General features: G+C 35.9%; 1 protein-coding gene across 1 annotated transcript in view; it reads right to left on the minus strand.

Moving 5' to 3' along the window:
• UNC13C (unc-13 homolog C) overlaps positions 1-25139 on the minus strand; it is a gene marked incomplete at its 5' end in the record, with an annotated part of 125735 nt that extends 100596 nt beyond the window's left edge. Inside the window, 4 exons of the mRNA XM_082290746.1 lie at positions 2143-2215; positions 6346-6410; positions 6942-6964; positions 22166-25139. Coding sequence (XP_082146872.1) covers positions 2143-2215; positions 6346-6410; positions 6942-6964; positions 22166-25139 — 3135 coding nt within the window. The remainder of the gene's footprint in view (positions 1-2142; positions 2216-6345; positions 6411-6941; positions 6965-22165) is intronic.
• Positions 25140-26045: the final 906 nt, after the last annotated feature.

Here is a 26045-nt window from a genome sequence, read left to right on the forward strand (position 1 = left end):
TGTTCTTGTGTTCTTATAATCAAATAATAAAGGTAAGGAGCAATACGTTCTTGAATGATCAAAAGAAGAAATTTGCCTGATTAGAGTGATTACACAGTATAAATTCACCTTTAAATTGAATTAACACAGGAATTTTCTAGAGTCTTCACAACATTCAAAATTATGACAGGCATTAACAGAAGCAAAGGCAGTAAAATAGAGCTTCCTTTGGCTATGGCTGGGCAGATCACCACACCTACTTGGCCACTGTGAGTTAAAAACTTATGACCTCCACTGTAATTACTGATATTTCTCTCCCTGTAGTCCCACCTCAACTAAGGCTCCAACTAACCCAAAAGGCCTCATTGGCTTTCCTTATGTGAAAATTTGACCTGCAGGGCATAAAGACCTTAAGTACTGTTGAATCATGAATGTATGAACAAATTTATAAAAACCAAAAAACCCAGCAAAATCCCTAAACAATAAGAGAAGATGATAAAGCAGACAATTGTCTACTTAATTTTTAATTTGTTTTGCAACTCCCTGATACAGGATTTGAAATAAATTAGTCTCCTTTATGCTCAAGGCCTTTCAGCTTCTCTTTCTCTAGGTGTCTAAGATTTTCCAGTACCACAGGGGAAGCTTCATGCTTGAGTCCTAAACATTGTGCTTGTATTATTAGAAAAGATATCTGGAATATACTGATAACTTTTTAACATAAACTTTTTCTAATAATATTGGTATATATGATGCAGAGCACAACACACTCACAAAAGGCACCACTTCCCTTATGATAAAATTCTTGGTCATAAAATAATTTTTTAACTTCCCAACAGAAGGTCATAATAAAATACAATATTAATGTAATCCCCAACAGTTATTGTGATCATTTCAGAACATTTATCAATATAAAAGTACTCACCATAGCCTGAAAAATCCAGACAAGATAGGGAAGAAATTATAAAGAATATTAATAATTTGTCAGATTTATTGCAACAAAGAAATTATATCTTAGTCCGCATCAAGAGTCTAGCACTCATTTCTAGCAATATTATTTCTATTTTTCTGAAAGAGTCAAAGCAAGCACAAAAAAGGATCATTTACATTTATTTTGATGTCTTTATGTATTCTGAGCTATACCTTTCTGTAAGCAGTTCCAACAATTAAGAATAAAGCAGAGTGTCATTTAACATGCATATGTGTCATGGCAGGACAGTAGATTATACTCACGGTTAATACAATTAATAGTGGCGTGGCTTCTGTCAAAAAGATGCTTTAATGACTGCAGGCTCTACTATGTTGTACATTTAACTTTTCATCAATTTCAGAAGGAATTCTACTCTAAAATGGTTGCTGTGCTTTCTCTTTTTGACTGGTCAGTGTGGTGGATCACCACAAAGTAGCTGAACACAGTAACTGAGAAAACACTGAGCAATAATTTGGCAAAGGCTGACTGTTTAATGACAACTGCAGTAATCATTTACTTAGCCTAACACCCCATCATTTCTTTACAGTGAGAAATTGGTTTGGGGGCTTACCACCATCAGACTAAATAGGTATTTTATTGAATTATGAATTCTACACTACTGGAAAAGAAAAAAAGAAATGTGAATAGCACTTGAAATTCTTCAGAGCACAGAGATTCTACTTAATCTTGCTTAGACTGGATGCCAGAATAAATCTCAAAGGAACTGCCCTTCTTTTCCACTTTGAAATTTATTTTCCTAAATTATTATTGTTTGCAACGCCTGTTAAAAACCTTGATACCTCATCTTGTACCAAAAGCATGCATAAATCTTCAAAATATTCATAGTGAAAAAGGGCTGCTTTTTAAAAGGAACTTTCAGTATCAGAATAAATCAAGTGAATCAGTATCCCAAACACTCAATAGCAGCTTTCTTTAAGAAAGTGAGTAGATTACTATTACGTGAAATGCCCTTTACTTGATTACACAAGTAATACCTATACATCCGATGAGATATTCAGACTTATCTATTACACTTTAACAATTGCCTCACTGACTTTTACTGGCTTCAATCCATTCTCTCAAGACACCTTTTTTCCATAAAACAATTGTTGCAAACTGTGATTCAGATGCACAATAGTAACTACAAGAAAGACCTACACAAGTGGCAAATGAATCAAGCTTCAGAGGTTACTCACCACATCCCGAACAATGGGAAAAGATTTCTTTCTTCGCAGGTCTGGCATGCTGTCAATTCCATACAGTCCACGACTGCAGAAGATAAAAAGGCAAAGAAGAAAATAAAAACATGGAGCTTACAAGACTACATCCTTAAGAACTGCTTATAATATCTCTAATTACAGTTAAAAATCAAAATTAGCAGTTATCAGCTAAACGCAAGTGCTCCAATTCTCATGAAAAAAAAGTGAGAGTGTTCTTGGTGCTTTTTATCCTGGCATTCATGCAAAGCAGGGTAGCTGAAAGGTTGCTTAATACCTCCTAGAACTTTTTACCATTGATTTAGAAATTATAAGAATAGCTTTCCATCATAAGTTCTTGTCTATCTGGTAGCTGAGATGCAGCCCAACATTGCATATTGAATATCACTGATGTCAATGAATATTGCTGTATTAAATTTGATACAAACTTTAAAATACCTAGCTAAATACATAATCCCATCTCAAATACCTCCATGTGACTGTGGAAAACAAAACTTGTCACATTTTAAAATAATTCCATAGTGACCATCATTATTTTCTCCTGCTTGGTTTGAGCTTTTTCATTGAGCACACAATTAAACCCCAGACAGATCTCACATATAACTTGAAAACAACAACAAAGAGCACTTGGAGTCACTTCAAAGAATAAAAGGCTGACACACCAACAGAATTTAAAAGAATATATATTGATATGGATAACAAACGGGCATCATTCTCTCTGACTCTTCCAAATAATTAACACAGGTATCCCCCTGAACTTTTTCCACAGAGGATTTTGGAAGATTGCTATATTCCTTGTCAGTTCTAATTCAGAGATACTTGGAAATTCTCAGAGAAGCTGGGATACCATGTTTTTCAAGACAGAACATCCTCCTTTCCATGGTCCTCCTGTTTGGCACTGCTTCAAACACCCTTCTCAGTTCTCATATTTCTCTCTACCTCTGTGTATATAAAACTACATTCACAATGAAGAGTTTATAATCTGAAAGCCCTAATTTTATTTATACATGTTATAATTACTGTGTGAAAAGATATAACTAAAATTAGTGAAGAAATTTTCACTTCCTTCTGATGCACCTGCACCATTCTTCAAGAAAGGGAAAAGAATTCATAGTCTATTTATGCAGTTTATTTATATTTTCACACGACCATTTTTCCATGCAGGGTTGTGATACTATAATTTTTTTTCAAGAATATAAAGACGAAGTGGACCCAAATTGCAACTTCCAGACATACTTACAAACCCAGCAAAAGCATGACAGAAATAAAATAACATTTCTGAGGTTGTGAAGAGTAAATGTACAGAGACCAAGAAAAAAACTCAGGGCTTTTTGCTACTCAGGAGCAGTTCCCTCAACAGTAAATAAAACTTAAGGCATTCTTATGCTCACAAAGAGACAATATCTGTAAAATTATTTCCATCTATTATTCTGCTCTGTAACATAAAATATGACTAAAATGGGGGTTCTCACTAAACTCCTTTTACTGATCATTAAGAAATAACATAGCAAGGAAAAAGCTTTTAATGTTAATGTAGGTTATACATTGAATACTCTACTTCCAATTATAACCCAACAATAACTTGACATAGAAGATGATGAACTGGAATCATACTAATTTGATGAAAGTTATCATTCAAGGCAAGGAAAAAAACCTGTCATACTGACTATTTTTTGGTGCTTCTGGAAATATTCTGCGTAACAGTAATCTATTTGAATTTGTCAGAGAATCCAAGAAAAATAAATTTGTTTTACCATAGAGAACATGCCACTGAAGGAAAGGAGTAAAAAAAGAGTAATCAGCAGCACCATCTGTGTATTGTTAGCAAATTTCAGAATGGATTAGGCCATGTGGTAAAATTATCAGTCTCTGACTCACCATTAGGCAAGCAGTAAATTAATACAACAGCAAGTCTCTGGAAAAAAGGAAACTGGTACTACCCAGAATTGATATACATGCTGAGAACTCCAGCTAACCTACTTTCACTTTTTAAAAATATGGAAACAATGAGCTCTAAAGTGTCTCATCTTCAAGAAAGTGAAGAAAAATGAAATTAAGATGATATTATATGGTATTGGTATAGAAAAACCAGGAAAGGTGGTGCTTCTGCCTTTTAACAGAGAAGTTGCATGAGAAGTCCCAGAAAAGCTGTCTTTGGTCTTTGCCTTTACTTTCTTGTCCTGGGCTTTTCTCTCATTTCACACAACCAAGCAAAGATCATTGCAGAGAATGGAGAGTTGCAGTCCCTGCCATGGGCCTGGGGTGTGCTGTGCATGAGGGGGGTTCACAGCATTGTGCCATGACAGAGAGGGAGCAGGGCAGAAGAGAATCAGTGGAGGTATTTTTGTACAGATAAAGCAGCCATGGTTGTGAGGGAAGGAATCTCCCTCACATGACACCACCTTTTGGAGAGAGTAACAGGGAGAAGGAGTCATAGCTAACTGCAGTCAGTTGTGCTGGCAGTGAAAAGACCAAGGGATTCTAGAAATTAGCATTAGTTTTGCACGGAGGAGTAGAGTGGGAAGTGTGATTAAAACAGAGCCACAAAAGTCTTTGAAATGACAGCATTCTTTGCCTGAATGAGAAGTTAAATGAAAATTGCATAACTGTTTTCAGGGAGGCCCAGTGAAACAGAGGCTTGAGTACAGATATTGTGGACAGCAAAGTGAGGAGAGGACAGGTCTAAACTTTGTCAGCAAAAGAAGTAAGGTTTAATCTAAAAACATGAGCTATTATTGAGCTACTGTCAACCATTTGAAGTAGTCCTCTGCAGTGGCTACAGGATGTCTGCATAAGGGATTGAAACAGCTTATTCTCAGAGGATTCAACATTTGAATTTATCCACCTGTGGCTGGAAGAAAGGGCACAAAAAGAGCAGCTTCAATCTGTATAGTCCTTGTCAGTGGCATAAGTTCTCCTTACACCTATGAGATTGCTTTCCATGTGCAACCCACAAAAAAATAGGAATTCCACATTGCCTTTTAAAGGTCTACATCTATTAAGAAACTGTAATTAAGCATCTGGTTATGGAAAGCAGTACATACAGTAAAGCAGTATGGTCACATGCAGCTTCCTACAGGCATAGATGCAATACTCGACTGTCAGTACCCACACTCAGAGTCTGCTTACAAAATTCTGCCCTAAGCTACACAATAACCAGGTGTTAAACTGTTTCTCCTCTGGCTTGCATTTGGTAACTAATCCTGCACCATGTCACATGTAACCTCACACTCTTACAGCAACTCTGAAGGTTCTGTGAGTTGGAAAGGGCAGAAATAGAACACTTCGAGGTACGACAAACTAGATGGAAACAACCTACACTACTAAAAAGCTGTAGATTACTCATAAAATGGTTTAAAGTTTAGCAATAAGTATAAATGTTACCCTAATGATACCTTCCATAGAAGCATGTGCATTATATTAAGCAAATTAATAACCATAACTACCTTTTAGGGACACCCACCTCCCCTCAAAATAGGAATCTAAATGGGAAAAACTTCATAGTGTCTAGCATCTATTGTATAGCATTTCAGATATAAAAATCAGAAGATGAATGACTAATTTAATCTCATCAACTTTTCTTTGCAATAAATTGTATTTATAGTAAAAAGTACTTACATAGTGCACCAGCAAGAGGATAATACCCTTTTTAATTAGGTTAACTAATATAACTGATAAATTCTACCAAAGGCTTTTAGTTCTTTGCCTTTCCAGACTGAATAATAAAAAAGTATTCAAAATAGGAGGGAATCCCTAGAACTGGCAGCAAGACAATTTCATTGGGACACAACAAAACAAAATGTACAGGTTTCTACCACACTCACTCTCAGCCACTGGAAGATCTTTTTTCTTGACTTTTTAGACTTCAAGTACTGGAGTGATACTGTAATGTTAGCATTACATTACTACACATTTACCAGAATGAAGACAAAATTGTGCTACAGCTTCAAAGGACACTTATTTTATATGCAAAGAGGTAAAAAATGTTCTCCTATCTAATTGACCTCAGCATCCGAATTGTTCTATTAATTTCTCAAAAAATAAGGAATTAAAAAATTAAAAGAAGACTTCTTTCAAAATGCAATTTCTCAAACCAAAAATACTTAAGAAAAAAATACTATAATGCTATAAGACTAATTTGCAGATTTAAATAACAAAATTCTCAATTATGTTTTTACTTACCCAGCAAATGCCTGGACTGCATAAAGCTTGGAAGCATCCAAGGAACTTGCACTTACTATCCGAGCCTTTAAGAGACACCAAAAAAATACAGTTACTTGATTGCTTTTAGTAAGTTTTGGACAGAATTTAACTGCATCAAACATGTAGGACATATGAAAATGTTTAGCAGGGTCAGCTCCAGGCCAAAGCTAGACTAACTGTTCCTTTGGGCAACATTTTGGTAGCATTCAACATTTAGTGACACACACTGGAAGAACCCATGGGAAGGAAAGGTACTGCTTCCCAATACTGTTGCCCTTTAAATCCTATAGTGTATGCAGGGTAGGTGATAATTAGAGGCAAAAATCAGGTGTCATGTTTGGCAGCAGCAGACCCCTGTGTAGGCAATTATGGAAAGCACAACAGTGAGGGTTACCCCTGTATATAAATGCAACACATTTGCAATACACTCAAAGGAGAACATAAAGAGTGGAAAGCTGGGAAAAAAACCCCATGCAGATTTCACAACTAAAATGAAGGAACAGAACAGGTCAAATAAGTCACACACAAACATCAACAAAATACATGATCCCTATAGCAAATATGTGATTTTAAACCTTTTCATCCACAGAACTGCTATCTGAAAGAGAATTGGGAAGAAGGGGAATATAGGTTAGACAAAACAGTCTCCAAGAAAAATCTTATGCTATAAAAAACCTGTCAGTGTTTTAATCTGTTAATGTAGACCAGAATCCAAGTGACACCTGTGCTTAGCTGTATAATTCTGGCAAGATCACTGTCACTACATTTCATACAAGCAAAAAGATGTTCTTGGTAGATAAGAACCCCTGCCACATACAAAGGACTGTGGATAGCATTTAATTCACATAGTATATCACACCTCCAAGTGATTTTTAATATTATTGCTTTTAAAAAAAATTATTTTTAATAATAATGAATATATATTCAATAAAGTTGCAGTGTTCAAAAAGTAATACTCCATTTTCAAGGAAAAGGAAAATGTTTCTACTAAGGATTTAAACACCACGCCCCCCCACCCCAACTCCTGGACTTTAACTATTCTATCACAGCTACTCATAAAATGACAGAAATTACCCCCCCCCAATGCCAATAGTTATGAAAGTATAAGTTATTTCATATATATATATATATATATATATCAGTCTAAATTGCTTAATGCAAAACCACAAGGTGAACATTTACAATCAGACAGAAAATACTTGCTGACAGAAAAAGCTACCCTTATTTTATTGTCTTGTCACATTTGCACTTTATAGTACAGTGCATACATGAAACAGCATTGTTTTAATTATCATCTTACTGATTTTCCCACTTCCCCAAAGTGAGTGGGCATTCTATGGACCCTTTAAATAGCTTGGGTATTCTCGAGATGTTTGGAGATTTCTCAGGTTACATACATTACAAAATAACAATTTACACCTAGAACATGTGCCATATTTAATTTTTAAACCAGTTTATATACAGGAAAAATCACTTTCAAACACATAAATCCAAAATATATGAGCAACTGTAAAGCTGCATAGAGTACAGTAGTGACAATCAGGAAACTAAAAGGCTCTATTGTGCCACTAATTTTAGAGGCTACTTACAAGATCAAAGCATTTGACTGACTAGATTTATCAAAATGAGCTTACTCCTTAAATATTCTTTATTTTCAATTATTTTTGAAATGTATTTGTCTCACAACATCAGATACTATCAGCTATTCTTTCAAGAATATAAAGAATATTTGGACAACCATATGATCTAACTTCCCCATCCCAAAATTGTTACAGCACTTCACAAGCAGGGTGAGAGCAGAGCCAGGGGTAAATAGGTGACTGTAAGCTGGGCTGGCCACAGAAACTGGGATGTGCTTTTATGAGAAAAGGTGAGAACAGTTAAAACCAGAGGGCTGGAGCAGCATCTGGACATCAATGAGATGAAAGGCATGAGAGCATGTACCAACAGGGCTCTGTGCAGGAGAGACAGAAGCATCAGTTCTCAAACTTGAGAAAAAGGAAACGTCCAAAAGGTGAAGAGAAATCTGGGGACTGAGGGAAGTTTTAAGCAAGACACTACTTGTAATTTAAGAAGCCTCACCAAAATTTGTTCATGCAACCTGTGCCTTCTTTCCAGAATATCTAACCATAACAACATTGTTAATACTGCCACATAAAGGTGTAGAATAAATCTTGGTACTATTTATGTGGAATGCAATACTTAAATAGTTTGCAAATACTTTAATGTCAGATGCCTAAAGAATCACATGAATTCTATGTTCACTTCACTTGTTTAAAAAGTTATATTAAAACTTGTTGAGATTTATCTTCCACAAAAACCAGAATTTTCAAAGCATGAGAGACAGATATATAAAATTTTGTTTACCTCTCTTGGGTTTCAGCCAACTTCATCTAATTTCACTATATTTCTTTTACTGGAACCTAATTTTGCCTGAACTCAGGGAGGAGAGTGACAATCAAAAATTAGGAAGGAAAAAAGGAATGGTTTTGGTTTAACTTGCTTTTCTTTGCAGTCTCCATGTATTAAAAAAATGGACCCATCTAACAGTCTCTTTTCTCAGTAGAAATTGCATAAGGTGGGTAACTGATGCAGATTTCCCAAAAAAGAGCTCTTAAGAACATCTCTTCTTTGTAACAAATGAGTGCATCTTCAGAGACAAAATCAGTTTGAAAACTTCATTGTTTACTGCTTCTGAACTCAGCATGAGGGAGATAATCTGAACTGTGGAAGTGTTTTCTGTGTGCATGAGATCACCACGTCAGGAAGTGCACAGAGTCATCAAGCAATTCACTTTAGTAGTCATCAGGCTACCAGAATAGACAGCAACATTTCTTGATGTAGATAAGAAATGAACTGTGATTATGTAAGAGACCACTGAATGTATTTTCAAATCAGAGATTGAAGGCTAGACATCTCAGATTATACTGCTGAATGACAATGATTTACTTAGAAGAGCCTATCTTCATATAACTAATTTCTGTCATCCACACATTCAAAACACTAACCTAAAAAAGTCATGAGTGCACCTAGGAGCAGTGGAAACACCGATTCATATTGTTAACCCTTCTTACTTTAACTAGTTGTTTCTCCTTGAATTTTATTTAAAAATTCACTACATTATGAAATACCAGTAATAGCCTTCATATTGTGCCTGTATACCACAGGCCAATTTAGGTAAGAGGAAGGTGTTTTTTACTAGCATTACAGGAAAAATCCTATTGCTCCTTAATTGTCGCTATTTCAGCTCAATGCAGTCCATACAGATATTTACAAACCTGCGTAACAGAATGATGAACAGGGTGTTCATCTAGCTACATACTACTGAAAATTATATTTACTAATGTCAAATATCAAAGGCAAAAGGAAAATACTCAGCAGCCCTTTTTATTTTTTAAGGCAGACAGTTATATTTAATTAGGTAACTAAGCATGAAAGTCAATAAAATTAGTCTTTCAGTTTCCTTTATTAAGTTCCAGGTATTAAAAAGCTGTATAATATTCAGCATAGCCACTAAATCCTGGCTTCTGTTGAAAGTGGTTTACATATAGGGATGGCTGGGGAATGAAGTGAAAGGGGCTTGCCATGTTTTCAGTACCCTCAAATAAACCTCCTGGTTATTTTCTATCCATCTATCAGTTTAAATGTAGGTTAAGTAAAATTTCCAACAACTGTTTATTAATGCTGCTTAATTACTATTCAAACTTGGTATGAAAACTAACAGATCTTAGAAAAGTTTAACTTTACATTGTTGTCAACTGTTTTCAAATTATCATGGTCCAGTTTATTCATTCTATTAGCAATGTTGCCACCTGTAACTCCTCACACAAAACAGAAATTAATCATACAAGACAACCAGTTTCTATACCCAAATTTCTGAGGGGAAAAAAAAAAAAATCTATAAAGAATGTTGAAAAGACGGAGTCTTCCAGCATGAAAGGTATATGAGCAATGAAGATTGAAGATATGGAAGTCAAGACAGACCTTTGCTTTTGTAGCTTGTGACACCATCAGAAATACAACTAGCTCTGTCAGTCAGTAAAGGTATTTATATCAAAGAGGTTCAGGTGATTCTGCTCCCCAGCCATAAACCTCCTTCAAAAGTCTTGTGTCATTATTTCACTTCTGCACTTTTCTGAGCAGCAGAACATTGTCCCAATACACTCCTCTTTCTTTAAAGACTGCAAAAATTCAGTTTTCCACTCCCTGCCATAGCACAAGAACTGTAACAAGGTTCTAAAAATCTAAACTGTTAGGAAACCCTAGGATCAAAATTAATCAAAACAGAAAGATTTTCCACTCTTATAAGTGTGCATTATTGCATAACACCAAATAGGAAAAAGAATTAAAGTTCATTACTCTCTCAAAGTACTATTTCAATATTTAATTCTGCAAAATGGCTGCAAGAATGTCACACTGACTGATAATTACATTGTTCCTGGGAGCAAAGCCTTCAGACAAAATACTTGCTGGAATTAGGTAACAATACAGCTGTTCCATGAAAATAACATGTGTAAAGTACCCACAGTCACAAGCAGTTTGTAGTCTGAGGTGAACAATTTTAATTAGCATGTATTGCTAAGAAAGGGAAATAACAGATGAAAACCAGGTTTGAATAGAAGCAGGACATTAGAGAAGTAGATTGTCCAAAACAATGACACAAATTAAGCCATGCTAAAATAATAAATGCTGCACCCAGAAGGTATTATTGCCACTACAGAACAGAACATTACACTCTGTAAGCCCAGAGGATGCTGTATTGCTGAAGCTTATTCTAGGGAAATAGAGTATAACGCTTGAAAGATAATATTAAAGCTAGCACATCATAAGAGATGAGTGATGCTTGTCTGACAAAGAGAAGGTCAAACTTGAATAAAGCTTGGTTGACAGGAGAAATAGAAGAATTGCTGCTAGCACTTTACTGGCAGTGATGTAGAAAAATTACTAGCAGATACATGGAGAGCCAAAACAGGAGGTCAGTTTGGTGAAGATGAAAACTGCATTTGGGTCTCTATTAATAAAGCGGTCTGCAAATCTGAAACAAAAGGACATGCTTTAAAAACACCTCCAGTGTGTAGAAACTGAGTCCCATGAGACTTCTAATGACTTTGTTTTCTATTGTTTTTCAAGATCTAGTAGATACTTCTAGCAAATTCTAGAACTCATCTCCAAAAGGGTAAGTTATTGACTGTCAAGAGAACTATTTGATTACAGAATGTGGTGGGCTCAAAAAACTACCACCCTCTTGAAGACTGGGGTCTCTTGACAGTCTCTGGTTTGTCAGGATGATGGTAGGAAGACAGTGTGCATTTTAAGCACTCTCTTCTGACCCCAGAAAGCACTAAAATGATAAGGCATATGTTATCCAAAAGGGAGGAAAAAGCATTTTATCTCCCTCAATACATATAATAGCAGTACAAGCAACCAACTAATTAATCAATAATTTGCTGTGAAAGCAAACAGATAATTGATTATTGCAAATCTTTCTGCATCACACAGGTAACAATGCCATGAAGTGTTTGACTTGGATCACTATATCATGGTCTGAGCTGCAAGCTGAAGTCCAGCTGTATTACTTCCAAAGAAATCCAAGCAAACAGCCCCTTGGTTTGACAACAAATGTGAGAGTATTTCCTCTGAACTCTAACAAATAATAACATGTTCCTTAATTCTTGCATTGAACATGAGGATTGCACTGAGACATGCAAGCTGGTTTATCCTGAGAGCATAGACAGAAGTGACAGCAGGGCAGGAATATTCAATGGCAGTCTGGGACAGGGGGGTGAGCTGCTGTCCACCTTGGGCCACAAAGAACACGGTGCAACAGCAAATAGCTGAGTGCCAGAAGACTGGATCAGAAGGTCAAAGCAGTTGGTGATGAAGACACAAGTGCTCACAGCAAAAATGTTTCGGGGGAATTTACTTGATACCAGTTCTATTTTTGGCCCTGATGACTGAAAGCCCATTAGCTGCTGAGAACATCTGGCTTGGTTGCATCACTAAAACACACAGATCCCACTCAGCCATTCCAGCGCTCAAACTAAATGGGGTGAATTGGGAAGACAGAGATTTGCTTCAAAAGTGTATCCCTGTTGTAAAATAAAATGCTAATGGTGGCACACCCGTAAGTCATATAAACATACTACTGCTAAAGAGCAAGAATAACATGTACACCTAGGATCAGGAGCAAAGGATCAGAATGTAGTGTCTGGGCAACAGTCACATATTTCACAGGGTATGATATTCAGAGCTGCTGTTGGTAAGAAGTTGTTTCTTCTCCTGGGGAGTTGTTTCCACTTCAAAACATTATGTTCAGAACCCCCAAATTAGGAGGCTAAAATATTTAGATAAGCCAAACGAATTACAAGATTCACAGCAGTGGAAGAAAAAAAAGAGTCAATGTATAATCACATACAAAATAAAAAGATGACATCAAGCCAATATCACTTACTGAGATAACACAAAGATATCAGATTGTCTTCTGTTGATAAGCAAACTGGCTTACCAGATACAAGAGAAGAAAAAGACTTGAAATAATATGATTAGCATTAAAACATTAAAGAATATTTATTTACTGTTATCTTTTATGCTATAGGTAAAGTCAAGATCAAATTACAGTTTGTTTTGACTGCTTAAAATAATAAGTTGGAATAATTATGCCTAAACACCAAAGAGAGACACAGATGTTAAGAGCTATAGACTGGTATGCCAGAATTCAAAGGATGACTTTTGGTACTATGGGAGTTTTTTTGCTTGATAGGACATGCATAAATCCTTCTGAATTCCTCAATCCCTTTTTATAGGTAATAGAAAAAGGCATGTCTCCCTGTCCTTTACTTTTATGGTTTTTTTGAAAAGAAAATTTCACCCAACACGCCTTTTAAAGTTCTCAAGGAAAATTCCACTACTTTATGTTTGCAGTACCCTCCTTGCCTTATGGATGCAGAGGAGCATCAGCTCCGTCCTGTTTGTGCGAAATGAAACAGGAAGACCTACAGGAGAAGATTAAAAAGTGCTTTAGTTTATACCCATCCATTTTATAAATATTCTTCTCTCCTGGTTTAGTTTTACATTCAATAATAGTACATCCCTCACATCTGTCTGTCCTTATTCCATCTTGGTATGTATGCAGCTGAAGGACAAGAATTCCTTTGGTGAGGCTGCAGATGCACTGGTGATACCCAGAGCTATACACAGATTATGGGTCTGTGACAGCACTGACAAACCACTCCCTGCTGTTCCAATAATCTACTCCAGAGAAGCTACTTGAGAGTCAGTCAGCAGATTGCTCTTTGCCACTGCTTATTTAGAGAAAACAGATTACAGTATTTTCTCTGGTTTTATTTTTTTCTAGCTAACTTGTGTCCTTGTCTCTTTAACACCACATTCTTCATCACAGCATCCAAGACATTTTTAAATGGCTCTATCAGCAACATAAGCCTTGATTTTCAATTTTACTAAAACTTCTGATCTTGAAAGCTATCTTAAGAATACTCTCAACTCCTCAAGGAAACAATCCTCATAGTTAACAAAGTTCTGTCAGTATCAACAATAATTTTACATCAGCAATAACTGGAGAGATTTCAGGTATTTCCTCCTATTAAAGTTCCTGGGAGACAATTGTCTAGATGTTCCACTGATCACCTGGAAAATGTGCACAAGGGAAAAATCTGGTACCTGTCCCATGAAAGTAGTCAGAATTTCCCTTTGGCAGCAAACCAGAGAATCTCTTTCACGCTCTCTTGTAATATCTACTTCACCAATACACCAGAGGAAGACTGGAGCCTATTTATGAACTCATGTTTGCCAAGTCATTACATTTTTAAATGCATGTCTAGATATTTTTTCAGTCTGATGCTTTAACAAGATTCCTTTTATTCTGAAGCTGCATTCAAAAATTATGCAGTAGTATTTCTACTTCTAAAACACAATGATCTAAAGAAAATGCTTAAATATTTTGAAAATAAAAAATATTTTTTAATCTTGATGGTACAACATTGTGTTCATTTTCCCAGCAAAACCAGTATAAAAAACCCTTGGAACTGACATTCATGGTCAGCTTTCCTCTTAGCTCTAGCAGCTGTAAATCTGCTTAAGGACAAAAAGAGCAGACAAACTGCATGAATATTTATCAATCAACATTAATTCTAAGGTCAGTGAAAACAGTGTTAAATAGTCTTCTGTTTTCATAAGGAGTAGCAGAGACTTTCTTCTTTTACAAAGGAAACTCGCAGTTCTAACAGATCACTTTTCCTAAAAACAGAAGTCATTCTCTAAACCGAAGAGGCTTGGGATGGTCTGCTTTGTTGGGGTTTTTGTTTGTCTACTTGTTTTTATTAAACAGCCAAAATACGGATTTCTGCTAAACCTTCCTGATAAAGGCTATCAGGGGGTTTTTGGTTCGTTGTGATTCCTTTTGGTTTGTTGTTTGATTGGGTTTTTGGTTTTTCTTGGGGTTTTGTGTGGGTTTGTTGGCCTGGTTGGTTTATTTAGTTTCTTAAGATTACAGAATAGGTGTAGCTATTCTAGGAAAGGGCATCTGGTAACAGTAGAATTTTTTGAATCTGAGAGTGTCACACAAAGGTAGTTGGGACACACATTTCCCTGATGTAATGCACACTGATTTAGCAGGAGTTACTATACTAAATTAAACTGTTGATCTTCAATCTATTTGGTCACTATCCCATTTACAAAGAGATGCAGTATTATAATCTAAGATTTTCTGGTAAGAATGAATGCTGTAACTACAGAATTAAAACACAAAAAGCCAAAAGAACATTATTATGCTTCCTGGAAGATATATTAAACAGGTTTTTAGATAATTCTTTCACTCATTTAATCTGTGGATAAAAAGTACAGATTGAATGTGTAGCAAGCAACTGATAGAGAGTATCCTTTACCAAAGTCCCAACTTCAGAGTAGGTGGTGAATGTAACTTGCTTTTTCTTCACAGACAAAAGATGCATGTATCATCTTTATCACTAGCTGATTAGATTTCCTCCCATAATTTTTCAAAAGCACCCTTTCTACTAATCTATTAATCTCAGGATGGACAAACTGCCATTTTCTGTTTTAAGTCTTTTCTCCACAGAAGGACAGAAGAGAAACAGGAAGGGAAGGGTATCAAGACTTATGCCTGCCTCCCGTGAAACAAGTAGCAAGAAAATAATGCACACACTCTCTTGTGCATGAAACAAACGTAGGAAGCTCAGCTCAGTCAAATCAATACACACTGGTTCATCAACACAATCCTGACAGAATTCACAGAGTGGTTAGTAATTCTTTAGAACATTATTAGCGTCATTAGTACAAACCTTCTGTAATATTAGTGGAGGATTTTCAGAGTGCACACATACATATGTGAAAAAGGATATTCTAGAATTTTGGCTAACCAGTTTGGGTGCAGTAATATATCATATTTGTCAGTTTCTACCAACATCATCTGAAAATATATTTTGTGTGTCCCCCCCCCAGCCTGCACAACTACAGCTTATTATTACACCACCTCCCCCCCAAAAAAAGTTAAAGACACCTATCATTTTGTTTACCTGACCAAAAGACAGACACAAACATGGTGTTGAGAAAGCAAGCAAAGACAGTTGAAAAAACTGGATTATTAAATTCCTGTGGTTCATTATCATTCCAAATACAGCACCAAAATAAATTCCTTAACTTGCAGTAATCTTGTTTCCTCAATACCACACATTTATTAAAATGTATACCAAGAATCACCATTTCTTCCCCAGCCTGCTTGCACAATACATCTGTTCCACTGTGACCACTTGATGTGAACAAAGAAAGGAATTTACACTGATGAAAACTCGGGAATCTGCCTGTTTACCTTATTTACATATGAAGAGAAGAGCAATAGAATAATCACGGTCTGTTAAAAAGTATTTTTTCCCCAAATCCATCTCTTTATAGATGATACATTAGGTGGATACATATTCCTTTTCCTTAAGCATTGCAGATTAACTGTATCAGCCACATGGAATACACAATCAGTCCTTATATTAATGAAGTAATTTATCACTCTTGTGAAAATAACCCAAACAAACCATAAATAAATAAGATGTGGGAAAACCAAACAAAACCTTGTGTCACTGAATACTGCAGCTCCAATGCTGTGAAACAGAACAGAAAATCTTGGGGCTTGGTACAGCTGTTACCTCTTATTAACTCTAAGTGTTTCTGCCTGGGCTATTCTTACCCAATGATGCAAAGAATAATTGCAGTATGCTCATTCATTCACTTTTTTTTCCCCATCAGACTCTACCTGAGATTAGAAAGATGCAAAATGCCATTGGGCTGAGTGCAGGGAAAGCATCTCAAAGAGATCACATAAAAAAAGTTTCATTCCTTACTTTGAACAAGCTCATGCTAAACTTACAGGAAACTTGAAAGTGTGGCCACAACTCAGCTTCAAGCCTTTTTGGGGCGATTCTGGGGAATCTGGGTTTACAGTAATGTACACCTTAACTGTATAAAGTGTGTCCATACTATATGAACTTAAAGCTGCATTAGGTCAAGACAGATTAGATTTAATTATGCCTAAGCTTTCATTAGTGCCACAACACCAATATCATATGCTAAAGGATAAGAAAAACCTGAACCTTATATTTAATCATTAACAACCAAATTCTTGAAGAAATAAGGTGTAATGAGAATAGAATGAGATTACATTTCAAACAATTCCCAAAACATGACTGTAACTTTCACTGTAACAAAAGCAGATTGATTTAAAAGGGCAAAAGATGACTTACCAACAATCTCTTTTACAGTATCTTATGAACAAGACTGACTGGCATAGCTGTTAGTAGTGGTCAGTGAAAGAATAGGCATCTCAGTTTGGCACAATAGATGCAAATATTCATGTTCTATCTTTATTAATTGCTTCAGTATTTTAAACACTAAACTAAAATTCTACCATCTGTCTAGTAAATCCTTCCCTTCCCCAGTTTGCACCAGCAGTCTGAGAAGGAACTTTATTTTTATGGAAACTCCCCCCAAACAACCCCAAATGCAACTCACCCTATTTTAATCAGTCAGTGTAGTTACCTCAAACAATTAAGAAATAAAATGGGATATATACTTACTTTTAATTCCTCTTTGTACAAACAGTGGTCCTTTCTTAAAGCCCACCTCCCAACACAGTTAATGTAGATTGCATGCAGAAGAACTCTTTAATATAAAAAACCAATTTAACTTCTAACAGGCTTTTTATTTCTCCATTACAGTCACCACCAGCAAGTAATGAATTTTCATGACCAAGGTAAGGTTTTTATTTATCCTATTTCCATCTGAACGGCTATAAAATGACTGATTAATTTACTAAACAGTACCAGAGCAATTGATTTTCATCTGGCCCACAGCACTGATCATTTCAAGTCCAAATCCAAGGCTTACATTCACATAACAAAAGCAGTACAATGCTTTTATCAAAGCTATTAGTTACAGGTAACTGTGCACCTATGTATTAAAACCAAACACGATGGAGGTAAGACATAGGAAAAAAAAGTCCGAGTACCACAAGACAAGGTTAGGTTAACTTTTAAAGCCTTTACTCTTTTAGAAAATACAGCTGACCCAGGCAATTCCAGCAAACAGTTTTTATAAAAAGGCCAGAGAAGCTGTCCAAATAAGAAAATATCTACTTATTTCAAAAAACCCATAGTTTGAATAGTCATAGATTGAAATATGCATTGAAATAAGCTTACTTATTTTACTGGTAGCTCTTCTTAACATGGAACCCAATGACCATACCACCAGGGCAGTGAGGTAATACATTACTGGTTCCTTTGGTTTCAGATGTTAGCATAAACAAAATAAGATTCACATTCATCTCTAAGTTCTAAGTTGTCTAAGTCAGACACCACAAAGCATAATACAAATCCTTCCTAGACAACAATAGAAACACTTCCCTCCACTGTTAAGGAGGCAAATCCAATCCCTGTGCCCTTACACACTGCACATGTGTATAAATTAGATGAGTTCACCCATCTTGACACCATTAACAATCTAGAGGTTAGTCTTTGCCTGAAAATTCAGACCAAAGACATTTGAAAATCTGAATGATTTTTAAAATCTAGCATATTAAATGATGACCAAGATCTTCAACAACTGGATCAAGAAGCTACTGCACAAGCTACTATCCATAGAAAGAGTTTATGTTATCAATAAAAGCAACTCAGAAGAGTGCATGTAACTCTGGAATCTTTCCCAGAGGCTTAGTTTCACCAGGACAGAAAACTGTGCTTATGCTAAGGCACCTGTAAAAGATAAGATAGGGATGGAATGGAAGAAGACAGTAGGGAAAAAGAAAGCTAGAAAATAACAAGTGAGGACTAGAACAATGAATAAAAGTGTAAGTCATTCTCAATTACAGTGTACAAAGAAACCAACAACTGGTTAGCATTTCTTTGAGTTTTTTCAAGCCATCAATCCCTCCTTTAATATACATGCATCCTCACGACGTCTCTATATCCTTACAGAACTTTAAATCTGAGGATTACTCATGTACTGTTCATGTCTCCTCTTATTCTAGTCATTCCAGTATGTCTCCAAAAACATTTTGTAATAAATAATACATAAGCAATCAGCCCAGAGTGTATTTTTCCCTCCAGCTAGTGACAGAGAACAGGACTATCTTATGAGCTTCTTGTGCACTAATAAATTATTTATGTACCGAAGATTTATTGACCTTACCTGATGCCTTACTAGAATGAAAGTCATATTCTCAACCCTACTTTTGTATTAAATTGGAGAACTAACACTGCTGTATTATATAATTATATCTCTGCTTAGACAGATTGTTGTCTACCTGCTCCTGCTTACATGGAGGGATGAAACAATTAATTAAAGAATAGGTTATGTTTTGGTTATATAATTAAGACTAATTCAAAGAACTTGTTCTCTTTCTAGTACTTTTCCATCCGAAAGTAAGAAATCAGAAGTTGACTGTGAATCAGTTACAGGGATAAGAGAGGGAAAAAACCCCCAAAAATTCATAAAAGTCATGTAATCCCTAGAACAGCTATTAGTCACTTTAAAAAAAAGTTATTATTGCTTCTGCAAATATTATAATGAAGATAGAATACCTTGAACTACTATTTGCTTAAATGATAAGCTAAGTATTCTCTGGACATGCCTAATTACACACAAAGAAGAGGAGGCAGGTTGCCAAAATGGAGAAGCTGCAAAATATGTTTTTTGAGTTTTACAGAACTCCTTTAAGAACTGATTTACAAAATGTTTTTTCCTAGACTATGTGCCATTCAAATAATAAACAGAAGTAGAAGGTGTTTTGTCTTAGCAGACTAACACTAAGAAGATATCCTTCTTCAAAGGTTGCATACAAAGTATTCAAAAATGCATTTCTGTATCACAGAAGAGCTGAGACTGGAAGGGAACTCTGGAGGCTTTGTCTAAGAACCCTGCTCAAATCAGGCCACCCAGAGCAGATTGCCCAGGACTATGTCCAGATGGATTTTGACTATCTCCAAGGACAGACATTCCATCTGTGGATTTCATTATCTGTGAATAGACTGTCTGTAGTATCCATTATCCAGCTCACTGAGAGTAAGTGGAAATTAAAATAAAGATATGGCTCCAATAATACTACATGTCACTCAGCAGAAATAGTTTTCAGGTAATATATTCTTTGAATAGACTACTCCAGCTAGAAAATGTATTTTGCAAGTTTTAAATTCTGAAGAACTGTTAAGTGTTCTGCAGATATCAAGGTAAGAATATCATATTCATCCATTAGATATAAAAACACGAAAGACTGTTTTGCTAATAGGTATTGCTAGGTGTGCTACAGGACCTGAAGATTCCTTTGTAACAAACCAGTTGGTGATTGCTGAGGCAGAATCCCTGACTGAAACACACATCCTCCTTGATGGCACGGAAAACACAGTGGAAAGAGGAAGCAGAACTGTTACTCAAGAGTGAATGCACACTGTTCTCAGAATAAGCTGAGCAGCAGTGTGTTGTAGTGGTTCATTTGTAAATTCCCCTTAACTTCCTGCTGTATTCCTGTTCTCCTTTATTTCCCTTCTCTTTTATAGTAGTCTGTATCATTCTGTGGAAACAAAAGTGGAAGTCCTAGTACGACATCTCATAACCATGCAGACACTCTGCCCCATAGACTACACCAATAATACATTTTCACAAACTGGTCTTGGTGTCAGATGGATTCTCTGTAGATGTAAGAAATGTTTCAGCTACTCAGAAGACAAAACATCAATAGATTAAGAGACTAAAAGAAGTCTTTCACCTGCTGGGTTAAAAGAAGAACATACATTTAATTTCTAGAAGCGACTGCTTGGAATGCATCAAAGTTAGTTCTCATTTTCTAACAACGTGTTATCTACCAATGCACACAAATGCACACACTTCAAATAGTGGAATCAATTTGGGTCTCAAAATTTTGGGTCTTCCTTGTGTGCTTTCTTTAATTAAGTCCTCAGAGCATTATATTACTGTACAATGACTAGGTAAAAGGAATGTGGTTCCCCTCTCTCATACCTCATAAAATCAGAAAAAAGTCATGAAAGTACTATTTACTGATAGCTGTTCCTTCATATACACACCATCTAGTATCTAACAGTACTGTGGAAAATTACCTGCAAAATACAAGTATACAATTGAGTGTCATTATTTAAATAAAAAAACAGACTTCAAAGTAAACTCTACAACTATCAATATTTAAATGCTTTTGTAACACAATTCCAAGATGACTATATACTTATTGTAAAAGTAGCTGATCATGTACAAAAGAAATGCTATAGTACACCTCAAGCACCTTACTAATGAATACAACCTTTGGCTAAAGGCACAGTTTTTCATCTTTAAAATGAATGTATTAGATGATTATTTTTCCAAGGCAGATAAAGGAAAGATTCAGTCAAGGTGACAATTACCATCTGGCTAGCTACAGTCATTATGATGCTCCCAATTAAATGTACAATATTATAACCAATGTTATTAGCATTACAGTGAATGTTTACATTGAATATCACCATATCTGTATATTACTAGAGGTATTAAAGTTATATATATATGACTGTCTGCTTTGAAGTCTGATAATACAACAGATAAAAATCATGAATAAATCAGCATCAACACCTCTGTGAATTTAGTTCCTTACTAAAGCTTCTTCATACATGGATGCTACCATTTACACTCTTGTTTTTCCTCCACACCCTAGACCCTTCTCACCCCATTTTGGGGACTGACTACTTCTCTGAGAGCTTACTGGGAGTACAAATAAGGACAGAATCAAAATAAGAACTGACATAAAATCAGTTTAGACTTGCACTCTTGTAAGTACAGGTTGCATAGGGAATGGAGAACACTGCTCATCAGGATGAGTATAGAACCAACCATGACTTGAAAACTGGTAAGGAAAGCAAGACAGTAATATCTGAACACTCTGTATTACTCCTGTAAATATTTACAAAACTATGAGAAAACCAAGAACAGCGTACTATTTAGTTCTTTTTTTAAGACTCAAACCTTGTGAAATTTAATTTTCAAGTTACTGGAATTCAAAGAAATACAGTTACTTACAAGCATGTCTGACTAAACATATTCAGAAAACTGTTTCAAAGCAAACCTGTGAAATTTAACCTTTTGATTTCTGTGGAACTATTTCACCCTCTAAACAAAACCAGACATAAGCAGAATTTTTTCTACTGAATTCAATGGGAGCAAGATAAGGTACTATACAAAAATTAATGTCCAACTCTAGTGAGAACAATGTTTTACTTGAAAGACAGTATTAAAATACTATTACCTCCAGCAAGGATCTTCTCCTCCAAATCATTCATTTGTTTCTTGTATGCTTTTAAAGCAGCTTCTTTAAATGATGGTCGTATTCTTTTTTTCTTTGGAATTTCAGTAACTTCAGTAATCAGCTCTGGGACATTCTGATTTTCATCTTCCCTTATTTCTACTTCAGAAGCCATGTCACTTTCAACTTCCAGTATCTGTTCACTGATCACACTGTCAAACTGTGTGTCATATTGCTCCTCTGGTAGCATTGCATATGGAGTTTCATACAAAGACTGGTCCAGTTCATACTCTTGGACCTGCTCACTAGTTTCACTACTATTAGTTCTATTTTCTAGTTTAGCAAGGACTTGTTCCATTACTTCTACATAGTCTGTTTCATTCTCACCAGATGGTTCAATTAAGTCTTCCTCATACTCTGCTTTGTAGCAATAAGGCTCAGCATAAACATCAGAATCAAGTGTTGTACTTGACTCATTTGCAGTAGACTGAGATAAAGTTCTAAACCTTCCCATAAAAGATGATCCACTGTCTTCATACCCACTTAAACTCTGCGTACTTTTATTCCAGACTACTTCTAAAGCTGACTTAGCACGCTGAAGTGTAGATCCAAACTTAGGAAAGCTGAAAGTCTTATCAGAAAGGTCTATGCTTAATCGGCTATGCCATGATTTAGGGGCGGTTTCCTCTGAGTCATCACTTGGTAGTTCACTTTGACTTCGGTACATCATAGGCAATCTGTTTTGATTCTGATAAGAGGAGATAGAATTTGTTTCCTGATAATCATCATATTGACCAGTCCACTGACTTTGTGTTTCACTATCAAGCCCTGGACAAGATGGAGAAGTACCATCTAGAGTGAAATCATAGCTTTCAGTATCATACTGGGGGTCAGAACTTTGGCCCTTTCCAAAATCTCTCTGTTGGTCTGAAGGGCTGCTCATATCATACACAAAAACTTCCTGTGTGGATGAGTCTAGGCCCAAATCTGCCCCTTGTTCCAACTGATTCCAGTTTTTCCACGGGGAAAGATCATCCTGTAAAGAAAGCTGACTATCATCATACTGGTTTATGTCTCCAGATACACAGATTATTCCATTGCTTACTCCACTATCAACAGTTTCTATGTTCCCTGCTTCATTTTGCTCTGGATACTGCTGCATGTCTTGGGCAAAAGTCTGTTCCTGGGAACTGCCATACCAGTTTAGAGAATCATCTTGCCTTCGTTGCCAAAGTTCCCGATCAGAGGAGGACAACAGTGAACTGCCATTTGTTCTGCTAAAGTACTGGTTTTCTGAAAAATCCTCAGAGTAAGACTGACACAATTTTGAGAAATCTGATTCTGAACGGCTAAGCTTTGGTGTTGCAAAGTCATTCTGTAAATGCCATAAAGGAGTCACATCTGAATAATAGGTCTTTGACTGTTTTTCCATAGTGTCAGACTCTGGTGACTGACTGTCATAACTTCTTCTGTGTGAAAAGGTGCTATTGTCAGCAGTTCTGTCAAGGTCTTTAGTGTTTGGGGACTCAGCAGTCCCCGTTGTAGTGCTTGTTTTTATTTGATGTGCTGATTTAGATATCTTTGCATAACTGTTCTTATTTATATCTGATTCCAAGTCTTTATCACTGTCAGGTGACTCCCAGTCATGCACTTTAGATTTTGTCTCCACAGTTAAAAGTTTCATATCCATGCTTTCATATGTCTGAGAAGAAGGCAGTCCTCTTTCTTTTTTGTCTTTTATTTCATTGGAAAATATATCTGTAGAAATTCCAATGCCAGTTCCCTTAAGTTTATAAGACTTTTTTAAAATCAAATCTCTCTGTTGTGATGACTCAAAGTAAGCAAGAATGGGTCTTGGCTTTGCATTTGGACAGTCTCTTTGCTGCCCCAGCCTTTGGGCAAACTCAATTTTAATAGTGCTTTGTGCCTCTGAGAACCCCATTTTTTCCATTAATATTTTGTAAACTGTGCTTTCAGCTTTTTCAAGCCGCTCTTCAGGCACATTTAGAAACCTAAGACTTGCTTTGTTTCCTGGATGGCCTATCTGCTTAATGTAGTCATGTATGTCCCGAGTTTCTCTTCTGGACTGTACAAATCCAGTTCGCAATTGTTCAATTTCATTTTGCACAACTTCTACACTACTAGAAATTTCATCAATTGATTGTTTCAGAGCATTAACATGCCCTCTTAGTTCAGAGAGTTCTGTTTCAATTTGACTTATTCCCTGAAGCTCTTTAAAGATCATTTCCATAACATCATGGGTTTGGCTAATACAACCTGTTGAACTAAAGCCAGGTTCAAGAGTATTTGATTTCTGGTGACGGCCAGTTCTGTCTAGAGATTTACTTCTTAATCCCCATGTTTTCTTCCATGAACTTAGCTCTGAGTCTGATGAGACACATTCTTGGCTCTTTTTCCATTTCCTCAGTTTTCGTAAGGCTCCCAGCTTCAGTGTGTGTAAAGTGCGTTCTCCATCTGAACTTCCATCAGAAGCTGCGAGGCTGCTTAAGCTTTTCCTGTTGCGTCTCACAGGCATTGTGTGGGATAAGTATTCACTCTTCTTGCTATTAGTTTTTACTTCACTTAAGGACTCAGAACATGAGCTATCATTTGAAGACAGGTCTGGAACTATATCTTCATTATTAGTGCTTGCTACAAAAATGTGCCTTTGCAGTCCATTGGCAATAGCAACTCTGTAACTGAACGTTGGAGAAAGTGAAAATTCTTTATTGCTTTCCTCTTCTTCAGTTGACAAGTTGCGAGCAGATGGGCACTTGGCAATCTTTTTAACAGTACTTTTTAAAGTATTTGAAAATTTTGGATTTTTTGTTTGTCCAATCTGAGTTAAGTCTTGTTCCTTTTTGCTCTGACAACTCTCTTTCCTTTTTGTACTATTTCCCGATTTCTTTGTAAACATTCCTTTGCAAATCTTATATATGTAAGATAAGATCAGGCTCTTGAAGAGGGCAGAAACCATGGAGTGTAATTTATTTTAAGCTGTTTCCACAAAACACAATTTTTGATCCAGAAAAGTATTTGTATCTCCAAAAGGATCATCAGCAAATGTTTCAATGAAGACTATAGCCACATAAACTACTGATGTTCTGGAATAACGTGACAGAAAAGTACAAAACAAAAAATCACACATCTGCTTATTCAAAACAAAATCCTGAAGAGGTTTTGTACGTCTTGCAAAATCTCATTCTGTTGCACATGGCTTCTTGAAGTGTCTAAAAAGGAGGGAATGACATTACAATGGCTGCCAAGCAAACTTATCATTCAATAATACTTATGATGTTTCAACTTTTCTGAATAGAAATATTTTCTGAATAGACTGTTTCATGAATAATTGAAGCTGAAAACAGTTGTAGGCAAATATTTTTAACAACAATTAACAAGCTAAACTTATTTCCAGGCTTCTTCATTCAGTTTAATTCTCTGACTTCAACATAAATATTCAGTTTAAATGTTCTCTGCTTTCTTGCAGAGTACTGGCATCACAATTTAGATCCATATGATATATGGCAGTGATCAAAAAACCTGACAGAGTAACAAATGGTTACTAGCTAGTAAAACAGAAGTAGAAAGTTCTCTCTTGCTTTGTCATTTGGAGCAAGGTAGGATTCAGGTACAACAAGTGAGTATTGTATCCACGAAGTACTGTTCTATCTTAAGACTGAATTATGCACATAACTATGGTTTGTGAGGTAAGTGCTTTAATACCAGACTTTAACATGCTATGATAAGCCAGGACTCAAAAGTGGGCTTATCTTCATGGTTTCTCCTATTTAAGAAGTAAAAAGAAAACAACGCATAGAAAATACGAAAAAATAATGACAACTGATGGAAATTCTCATCCAGGTTATTAAACTTAACATTGCTA

Source organism: Coloeus monedula, assembly GCF_965178545.1.
Source record: "Coloeus monedula genome assembly, chromosome: 14".
NCBI lineage: Eukaryota > Metazoa > Chordata > Aves > Passeriformes > Corvidae > Coloeus > Coloeus monedula.